Source organism: Cheilinus undulatus, linkage group 10 (assembly GCF_018320785.1).
Source record: "Cheilinus undulatus linkage group 10, ASM1832078v1, whole genome shotgun sequence".
NCBI lineage: Eukaryota > Metazoa > Chordata > Actinopteri > Labriformes > Labridae > Cheilinus > Cheilinus undulatus.
Window position 1 is genome coordinate 2,353,283 of NC_054874.1, and position 11,015 is coordinate 2,364,297.

Consider the following 11,015-nt stretch of genomic DNA (forward strand, 5'->3'; position numbering starts at 1 on the left):
TGTCTAATTTTAAATATTTTAACGTTTTTCTATCTTTAATATTTTGGTCTGCAAATGTTCTTAAACATCCGTCAGTAGTCATTTGGTTTCAGTAATGAATTTATTGCCAATACTACCTGATTGTTCTGTTCTGATAATCCTTAGTGCAGTGTTACTCAACCAAAGAGCAAAACTGTTGAAAAATATTTTTTGCAAGAGTCAATCTAAGTGGTGAAAAGTGGCAAAAACAGCTTGAAGTAGCAATAAAATAAGCTAAAGATGGCAAAAATGGTCAAAAAACAGCAAAAAAAAAGAGTGAAAATGGGCAAAAATCGGGATAAAAAGTGAAAAAAGATGGGTAAGAAATGACATAAAATGCGTAACAGGTGGCAAAAAATGGTCCAAAGGTGGGAAAAACAAGGCAAAAAATTAGTTTAAAAAAAAGCTTAAAAAGCAGTCAAGAGTGGCAAAAATGGGCAAAATGTAGGAAAGAAGTGGGATTTAATGACAAAAGGATGCTTAAATGGGCAAAAAGTGGTAAAAAAAAATGGTGTGACGGGGCAAAAATTGGAAAAAAGTGGCAAAAATGGGCAAAAAGTAGGAAGAAAGGTGGTATTTAATGACCAAAGGTAGCTTAAATGGAGGAAAAGTGTCAAAAAATGGTATAAAAGGGCAAAAAAGTTTCCCTTCTTTAAGGTTTTCTGGGGGAATAATATTTAAAATTAAGACATAAAAGAGCCACAAATAATCACACGTTTAGTATCACTGCCATAAAGTCACTATAAGTCTATTCATTTTGCTCCATGCACAGCAGAAGTTAGCAAAGCAGATCACTTTTTTTTTCTGATTTATGGTTCTGTGGCGCCCCCCAGGGGAGGCCCGCCTCACACTTTGAAAACTGCTGATTTACAGTAATACACCAATAATCTTTGCTGTTCAACACAATAAATTAATGACAAAAGTATTTGTTAACGATTGGAGTTCTTCCTTGTGTAAATGTTGGTTGAAAAATCCTCTAACCCTTGAACTGATGTCTTCTTTTTGCAGAACTCTCAAGGCCAAAAGAGATGCTTATGTCAGTCACCTAAATCGCATTTATCGCAACAATCTTGACAAAGTAAGTAATATTTATATCATCTTTATTCACTGAGTTCCTGTTCCAGTCACCTTCGTTGCATGGAGACTTTTTGTCTTGATTGTTGTTTAACGTAAATTTTTAATTAACTGGATAAAAAATGAACCATCGCCTCCATTTCAGGCTAAAATCCAAACTATTCACGGCCATGCCAGGTTTACAAACGATCATGAGCCGACTGTGGAGGTCAATGGAAAAAAATACACAGCGCCTCACATCCTCATCGCCACTGGAGGGCAGCCTTCTGTTTTGAGTGAAAATGAAGTTCCAGGTTGGACATGCTGGACTCTAAAACACTGGTTTTTCTCAAAGATTTTATTATTTGTTCAACAATTATTATAACATTTAACATTAGAAAACTGAGTTTATTGTTTTTGTTGTTTTGTTTGCTTTTAGGGGCAAATCTGGGCATTACCAGTGATGGCTTTTTTGAGCTTGAAGCTCTTCCAGAGTAGGTTCATCATGTGCATTCTACTGTATAAGTCAGTGGTTCTCATCCAGTGGGTCAGGGCCCAAAATTAGGCCATTGAGTTGTTTTAGTGGGTCCCAAATGTGAACCATTGGTATGAACCGTTTTTCAGGTTTTTGCATATGTTTTTATTGTTAAATTATTGGTCTTGTTTTTTATTTCAAACAGGCGTAGTGTGATTGTGGGTGCGGGTTATATTGCAGTGGAGTTGGCAGGCATCCTCTGCACCCTGGGATCTAAAACATCCCTTATTATTCGACAAGCTGGAGTAAGAAACTCTGAATCCCAAAATCTTCTGAATGAAGGATTTAAAACCTGAACTTTGAGTAATGAATCTCCTCTTTCTCTCATTTCCTGTCTGCAGGTTCTGAGGAACTTTGACAACCTGATAAGCACAAACTGCACCAAAGAACTGCAGAACTCAGGTGTAGATCTGTGGAAGCACTCTCAGGTGAGGTCTGTGCGTAAAACAGACAGAGGGCTGGAGGTGACTCTCGTCACTAAAGACCCGGAGAAAAAGAACGAAGAGGAGAAGATCAGAACCATCCAGGATGTGGACTGTCTCCTCTGGGCCATCGGCAGGCAGCCTAACACTTCTGGACTGAACATTGGAGCGATGGTAAGTCAGCAGTCTCATGTTCACTTTATGAGCCATCCTTTATCTACCACTTGTTCCATTCATTCAGGGGTTAGCAGACAACAATATGGAGGAGGCATGACAGAAAAAAGCTCAACGTTCTGTTTACACAGTTTTGCATGTAAAAAGTTAAAAGATGATCAGGGAGTTATAAACCTCTTTAAAGGAGTGCTCACATGTAGCGATGTACCAGTGCATCAGCGGGACATGAGTTGATGGCGGCCTCTTAAAACCCTCACTGGCATAAAATCTGACACACGGTAATAACAGCTGCAGATATTTGTCAAACGTGGATGCAGAGGATGCAGCTGCAGGAGAAATGCAAAATGAAAGGACGAAAGCAATGATTGAGGTTGCTATGCTCTGCGTCAGGCTGTGCAGATGCAGTCTAAAATGAGGCAGCTGACACGATCCTCTCTGTAAGAGCCCTGAGCGACTTTTTATGCGCTGAGGTTGATTCTGATCGCAGCGTGAAAACTACTCTAAACTACTGAGACAGACTACTTTATTAGAGTCTGTTTGCAAAAGATTCAAACAAAAAGAGTCTGATCAACTCTCTGCAGCAGGACTGCTTGACCTGGTAGAGTAATACGTTTAAAACAATGCAAAAACCTCTTGGAACAAAACACACACTCACCACATACCCCAGTGGACTACAATCTTCATGTATTTTTGAACGTCACATATTATGCAAAATACACTTTTTCATGTTTCTGGGAAACATTGAGTATGGGTGGTAAACGTAATAATCTGACATATTTTAATGTTTTAATAGATGAATAATTGCCAAGAGCTGTCTAAAAAAGCTTGTAAAAGCTAACTTTGTCCTCAGCATCCCTTTTTTTTAGAGCTAATTGGATGAATACAGTGTAAAGAAAGTGTTGAGTCATGTATCTCAAAGTACCCACGTTTCCTGAAGGCAACATAATTGGGGAAGGCTCTGAGCCTTCTTTGCTATGCTGTCGCTCACAATTTCACACCCTTCTCAGTCAAGACCACGCCCCCACGCCAGAACAGGGCTAAAAGTTTGAACCTGAAAAATACGATCTGAATGTGAAAAAATTTGAACCCAAAAAAGACAATTTTAATGTGAAACAAAAAAGATATGAATCTGAAAACACTGAACCTGCAACTGAAAAAAATAACACCTCAAATGTGAGAATATATTTAAGATTGAAAATGGAAAATAAATTGTTTTATTGAAATAATTACAGAGCTGAATCAAAAATATACTTAAATTGGGAAAAAAAACTTTGCTTATGCTTATTTTCAGTTTCAGTTCAGTGTTTGTATTTTTTCAAATTCATGAACAAACCATAAACTTTCAAGTTCAAATTTATTTATTTTTATTAATTTTTTTAATTACCAAAACTTTTGGCATGGATTTAGCTCCATAGAAGTCAGCATGTAGGATTAATCATCTGCAGTTAGGAATGAGGCAGCTGATGTGATCTCCTCGGTAAGAGCCCTGAAATGTCTTTTTACATACTGAGGTAGACTCTGATCCCAGTGCTAAAACTACACTAAACTACTACTAATGACTACTTTATTAAAGTCTATTTGCTAAAGATTTAAATAAATGTAAACTAGACTAAAACACTGGCACATTCTTGTCTACAAGGTTATTCTTGGCCTTCTACCCTCCTACCTTCAGACTTACATCAGTCAGAAGAGTGCAGGATCTTATAATCTTCATTCCCAGGATCTTTACTTGCTGTCCGTCCCAAAGGTCAGAACTGATCTGGGGAAAAAAGGCATTTAAAGTTGCTGCTCCCTCTGCCTGGAATGATTTACAAAAAGAGTTGAAACTCAGTGAACTGATCTCTTTGGACACTTTTAAGAGAAGGTTGAAAGACTTGGAAGAAGACACTTCTGGATGCAAATGCTTTGATTAATTCTGGCTGTTTCTGGTAAATAGCTGCTGCTTATATTCTTGTGTTTTTTTTGCATATGGACTACATATCTTGTATTATGTGTTATGACTGTTTTTATGTATGTCTGAAACTCTGTTCACTTCTGCTGTCTTGGCCAGGACACTCTTGAAAAAGAGATTTTTAATCTCAATGAGGTTTTCTCCTGGTTAAATAAAGGTTAAATGAAAAATAAATAAATAGTCTGATCCACTTTTCTGTCGACCAAGGAGTTTACTATGAATTAGGGCTGAGTATTATACCAGCATCTTACAAAGAATTAGACTATGAGGTAAGGCTGTGTAATACATCAACTTTTATATCACTATATTTTTAAATGAGATGTAAGATTAAACATGGCTGTTTATAATAGTTTAGTTTATGTTGGGCTTGATTTGAAAAAAGAAAAAAAGTGATTTAGTTTATAAATGATTTTTTAAGATTGTCTTTCATTGTGAAATAAGTTCAAACAAGATCTTGTGTTGGTTTCTGTAGTTGGATTTGTCCCCTCTAAAGTGAAAAAAGGTTGGTATTAAACTTGTGTTCAAGAAAAATATAATTTTGGCCCCTGGCCTAAATGAGGAGGTTAACAATCACAGTATCAACAGTTAATGAAAACACATCGGTATGAGCCAGAATGTTATTTTGAACATCTGCATTGGCATCACTGCTCTCATGAATGATTGGTTTCTATGCAGGGTGTGGATACAGATGATAAAGGCCATATCATCGTAGATGAGTTTCAGAACACCAGCCGACCAGGGATTTATGCTGTGGGAGACGTCTGTGGCAGAGCTCTTCTCACACCTGGTAGGAGATTTTTATGATTTGCTTTTATTCAGAGTAATTGAGAAAGGTTTAAGGAGACTTTTACTGGGTGAATTGTAAATTGGGTGTATTTTATATCCAAATTCAATACAGCTTTTTACTGACACAAGCCAATTTGGGGCAGATTTTGAGTGAGACTTCTTTTAATTAGCAGATATTTTTTTTGTTTTCTTTGTAGGTTGCTCATATGTCAAATTAGGATAATATTTACATGAAAAACTGAAAATAAAACATATCTTTAAAATATAATTTGAAGGTCTTTTTTATATATTTTTTTCAGGGCTGAACGATTTGGGAAAATAATCTAATTGTCCCTAATCATCCCTAGAGTTTACAAAATTCTGAATTATATTTTTTCCCCCAATACTGGGATTGTGATTTAATATGCAATTATTTCTTATAGTTCTTAAGTTCTTCATCTCATGTATTTTCCAGCAAAACAAGCAATAATTCATTCTATACTATAACCAACACAATATGAGATTGAACTAGGGCTGGAAAAATAAAAAAAATATCAAATTGTCATAATTTTGACTCATTTTGCAAATCACATATGAACTATTAAATTAAAGGGAATGATCATTTTAATATAATTCTAACATTTATCAACAAAAACATACAAAAAATGAAGAAAATATGATTTTTTTGTACACTATTCCAAAAATATGCCACTAGAATGATGGCATGATATGTAATGCATAACGTCTCCGCTGCAAAAAAGTTTTAAACTTGTATTTTGACCCAAATTTCAGTTTGGAGAAATATTGCACCTTCTGCGATTTGAAAATTGCAGCAGGCCATATTGTGATTTCATCTAATTTGTGATTAAATGCCCAGCCCTAGCCCTTTGTAAAAGCTCCAGTGAAAAGGTTTAGAATGGGGAGCTACTGTATAATCATAAATAAAAACCAAAATCAAAGCTTTTCTTTAGCTGTGGAAAATAAAAAAAAATCCCAGGTTGTATTTGACATTCAAAAGATAATTCAGACCAAGATTTAATTGCAGTCTCAAATAATAAATCACTAAAAATAAAATAAAGTATTGCTTTAATCAAAGCATGAATGCACATGTCCCTATCAGTGGCATCCTAAAGTTAGCTGCAGAAATTGCTGAATCATTGATTGTTTACTTTGCTGCAGTCTAGTAGCAATAAAAAGGATATTTTTTGTTTAAAAGCTAAGATGCCGGACTTTTGACCTTAAAGTCAAAGTCATTTCTACCATACCTGCAGGACTTTTAGAGGATCGAAATCGGGTTTCTCTCATCTGTGGTTCAATATCAATAAAAATAGGATATAAACAAACAGCAAACATCAATATTAATCAGGAAAACAGTTTGCATATAAAAATGATGCAGAAACTGTGCAACGTAAGTTGGTAAAACTGAATTATACCAGATATTTCCTCATAGATACTAGCTGTATAATCTTGTTCTTGCTGTTTGGCTTCATAATGAATTCTGCATCTTTTGTGTGCACTTTGAATGTTTTCTCTGGACATTCATGTGGTGTTGTGTTGCATGTTTGGACAGTTGCCATAGCAGCAGGCAGGAAGCTGGCACACAGGCTGTTTGAGGGCAAGAAGGACTCCAAGTTGGACTACTCCTGTATCCCCACCGTGGTGTTCAGCCACCCACCTATTGGAACGGTGGGCCTCACAGAAGGTGAGAGGAGGTCTAATTATCATAGATAACACAATTTCTGTCTGCACCTTAGTGGTCTAGTTTTCCCTCTTAGAGAAAACATCCTGTAAATTTGAATAAAGTTTTACTTTGGTAGATAAATTCAGTGATTTAATCAGTTCACTTTTTTTCACAGAGGAGGCTATTAAATCCAGAGGGAAAGAGAATGTGAAGATTTACAAGACTTCTTTCACTCCCATGTATCACGCCATCACGAACAGGAAGAGTCAGTGCGTTATGAAGCTGGTGTGCGTGGGCAAGGAGGAGAAGGTAGGAGTCTTCTGTTCCTCACATTGCAGATATACACAGCTGCTGAAAAACACTGGACCTTTGCTTCAGACAAGCATGACCTTGAAATAAGGTCATCTTGAACACCATGACCGTAAGACAAAGATGACAGTCTACCTCTATTAATCCCTAATACATGCAATATATGATAACTTTTCCAAATATAGTAGGAGATAAATTTTACTTCCATTGTTTCTTTATGAGCACATATCTTAATCTCACAGGGTTCTTCAACCCTCACATACCACATACTCCGTCTGCAGGGCAATCCACGTGTGGATCACACTCTGCAGCAAACTGCTTCCTCTCCAGTCAGTTTTTGCAGATCCACTTTATTCTCTCTGGATCAATCCTTGTAGAGGAGAGCGATTCAGACAAAAGAAAGAACATGCAGAGCGTCCGGTCAACTTCAGTATACAACACAGTGCACGTTTGGCATTTGGCTCGTGCTGTTATACTTCGTAGCAAAGCCATGACTGCAAAATAGGGGAGAAACTGCAGCTATTTTAAGAGAGAATTTAAAGGTAAACCAAAGGAGTAGAACATTAGCCTGGAGGCTAGCACTGACTCGATGCATATAACGCATATTATCAGCCCATGTTGATTATTTATAAATGACTTCTGGGCAGTTCAGGGGCTGGCTGGTTCTCTGTGCAGGTCTGCTTTTTAAGTTTCCTACATATTTAAAGACTTTTAAATCTTAAAGGTGCAGTGTGTAATAATTAGCCTAAAAAGCCCAGTTCAGACCGAAGATTTGCCACACTACAAGACTGTTTCAGAATGTCACCGATGACAGTTGCAGCCGTCTAAACTGAGCCGTTACAGCCGAATCCAGCCGTCTGATGATGTTGCCTGTGATTCAGTTTGTCAAGTTGCAGACAGCTGTTCTAGGATGCTACAAGTAGATAACTGTGAAGCAGGAGATGCAAATCTCATTTTGGATAGTCTTTCTTTTAACTTCCTACACGAGAAGTTCAGTCTGTGAGCACTCTCCTCTATCAGCTGTGCACATAAGCTGTGAGAGTCATTGCTATGGAAATGATGCATCGTCTTTTTTTGTCACGGCGGTGGGAAATGGTCAGCTTTTAGAAATTTTACAAGTTTCATCTGTCTCCATCACCAATCTTTGGTCGGACTTGGACTTAAGCATTCAGAAGAACAAATGTGGGAAAAATTAAACGTAATATTTATAAGTAGGCCTGTCTAAATTAGCATTTACTCACCCGAATGTCCAAAATGGTTTTGTTTTTAGTCTTACATAGGAAGGGTCCCCTCCATGGACACTGCCGTCTTGGATTTTAGCATCTTGCATGTTTCTACAGTACCCCAGAAGGGAGCAAATAACAGAAACACATTTTTCAGAATTTCACTGGTTGCAACGCTTACTGCCAAACATGAGAGAGACCCCACACATGGCAACAGATTTAGCAATTTTGCAGTCAAGCATGACTTCAGACTAAAAATAGCTGTTAGCTAGCTGCTAGATCCATTCTGATCGTGGTTTTCAGTTGAGCCACCTCCCTTGTTGGTTTGATCGCTGTGTTTTACAGTAATTGATGAATAAACACTGGTTTTGTTTCCACATATCAATAAAGTTGCTCCTTCATTTCCAACGTCCATCTAACTGCTTCAACTTTACTGTCGCTGCTATGGCGACGTTTGTTGTGCTTCCTGTTTAGGTCTAGTCCGCTTGTTTTCTGATTGGCTATCGTTCCATTCAGTCTAACAGTTCTGCTCATGTCCACTTTGCTGTCCTCTGTGTTTCCCCTGTATTGAACATATTTTTTAAAATTAACCAGAGATCCTGCAGATCTTTAAAAAGTCTTAAATCTTACATTTTAGACTTGACTTAGACATGTCTTTTTATATTCTTTGTTTTCTTTTTACTCTAATTTGATTTGAATCATTCTTTTATGAGTATATGCTTGTTGTGTGTGTTGTAATAAATACCACTATGCCGTATATAGAAAAGAGGCATTAAATGTGCGAGAAATCATCAAATTAGGGTGTTTATGACCAAAAATGGTGCTGATTTTTATCAGCTCAGGTCTTTAAAATAGTCTAAAAAGTGTTAAACTTGATTGTTTAATGTTTTTTTTGGAACCCTGATTTACAGTTGTGAGTTGGGATGGCTCTGATCGTCTTCTGTGCAGATTCAATAACAAAAAAAACACTCTCAGCACACCAGGGAAATCTGGAACAATGGTCTTTTGAACCAAATCGGCACTATTATCTATGCCCGGCTATCTATGACAAATGAAATAGACCTGTGAAAGAGTCTTGTCCTCTCAGCAGCGCTTTTCTTGAGGTCAGTTTGTTCAAGAAAAGGTTTTTCTTGTTCAACATGTTTACACAGGCCAGCTAATCCCTACTGATGCCATACCACTGCAACCTGCACCCTCAGTATTCCCAAAGTGCAACACAATTTTCAACTATGAAATAATACTCTGTTTGTATTTTACTGAGTATAAGACCAGAGGAATCCCCGAATGCTTCAGACTTTCTAGTTTGGGGTGTGCCCCTCTTTTTCTCAAACAGGATTTTCTCTGCTGCTGTCAATATGACAAAATCCTAGTAGTAACATAGTACAACACATTTAAAGTCAAGTCTTTGCCAAACTTGATGTTCTTGCTTTATGAGCTCTATAAAGCTAGAGTAAGTGTCTCACCAGGCCAATAAAGCTGCTCCAGAAGCAGCTAAGATCTGCCTGGTTTGAAAATCAGTAAAACAGGCAGCACAGAAGGGTGAATGTAAAGTTATGCCTCCATAGATTAACTCTGAAAAGTTCGAGTGTTTAAACCTTTATTTCTCTGACTGTTTTTTCTTCTAAATCTATTGAACTAAAAGCTTCATCAGTGATGTTTTGCTGTGTCTGATTCCGTCAGGTGGTGGGCTTGCACATGCAGGGCCTGGGCTGTGACGAGATGCTGCAGGGCTTCTCTGTGGCCGTTAAAATGGGTGCTACCAAAGCAGACTTTGACAAGACTGTCGCCATTCACCCCACCTCATCTGAGGAGTTCGTCACAATGCGCTAATGCGCACATGCACACACCCTGCTCCCTCACACGCCCCGACCAGCATACCAGGGCAGAGTCACTCCTCGGTACTACTCCAGCATCAGCTTGACGACTTGCTTTCTAAAACTACATACTTCAATTTTCTCTCATTTAGTGACCTTACTTGTGCGCAGTGTTTTCATTTTTTATGGACCAAGACCAAATTATGGCCTTCTTGAACTGTATCGTGGGTCTTGATTATTGATTGAATATTCCAGATTCCATTTTAATGATTGTGACATGGAAGTGATTGATCTGCAGGTGTTTTTGTCAAGGGAATTCAGAAGACTTCTCTCCTAGTTGTATGTGTTTGATTTGTCAGTCATTTGTCGAATTATTATCACAAACACTGCTTCCACCAAAGGCGCATATTAACTCCCAATGCAAGGTCCTAACATATACTGTACTGTCCTTAGATTCAATAAACCTGCAGATTTTTTTCTTAAGTGTTGTGCTTCTTTTTGTCTTCATTCTGTGGCCTGTCTGTAACACTCTTATCCAATGACTGACTTAATTGTTTTTAAAATTTCTATACAATTGTTTATGTTGCTGTTAATACAGATTGTGGATGATAAATGAAGTGCATCTCATATTAAGACACAAGCTCCTGCTTGTGCCAGCTAAATGGATACCCATCTTTAGGATCAATATATTTATCTTTTTGGGGCAGTTTACTTAAGATAAGATATTCCTTTATTAGTCCTGCAAAGGGAAATTTAAAAGAGAAAATGTAAGAGCCCAGACAGTTAACATGTAGGTGTGTGTGTGTATCTACAGTGCTTAACAACTTTATTAGACCTCCTGTCATATCTGTCTCTGAGACCATCCAATATCATGAAGTGCTTTAATGCGGACTCTTTCATTTTCAGTCAGCTCTCCACGTTTTACCATTTTGAACAGGAATGAGGGATTTCAAATTGAATTCACCCAAATTTGAACTGGCTCACTGGGCTTCTCTGAGAAGTCAGAAATTAATCAAGCATAACATTCAACCACTAAAACTCATTTTTCTCTTCAGGAATGCAGGTAAATA

At 37.5% G+C, this 11,015-nt stretch overlaps 1 protein-coding gene across 4 annotated transcripts in view; it reads left to right on the forward strand.

The window, feature by feature from the left end:
• gsr (glutathione reductase) overlaps positions 1 to 10,428 on the forward strand; it is a 32,525-nt gene extending 22,097 nt beyond the window's left edge. For all 4 annotated transcript variants that reach the window (XM_041797797.1, XM_041797796.1, XM_041797795.1 and 1 more), the window contains 9 exons: positions 1,027 to 1,096; positions 1,238 to 1,385; positions 1,511 to 1,565; positions 1,752 to 1,851; positions 1,948 to 2,202; positions 4,829 to 4,940; positions 6,489 to 6,620; positions 6,775 to 6,908; positions 9,812 to 10,428. In XM_041797797.1, the coding sequence (XP_041653731.1) occupies positions 1,027 to 1,096; positions 1,238 to 1,385; positions 1,511 to 1,565; positions 1,752 to 1,851; positions 1,948 to 2,202; positions 4,829 to 4,940; positions 6,489 to 6,620; positions 6,775 to 6,908; positions 9,812 to 9,961 (1,156 nt within the window). In that variant the 3' untranslated portion in view covers positions 9,962 to 10,428. The remainder of the gene's footprint in view (positions 1 to 1,026; positions 1,097 to 1,237; positions 1,386 to 1,510; positions 1,566 to 1,751; positions 1,852 to 1,947; positions 2,203 to 4,828; positions 4,941 to 6,488; positions 6,621 to 6,774; positions 6,909 to 9,811) is intronic.
• Positions 10,429 to 11,015: the final 587 nt, after the last annotated feature.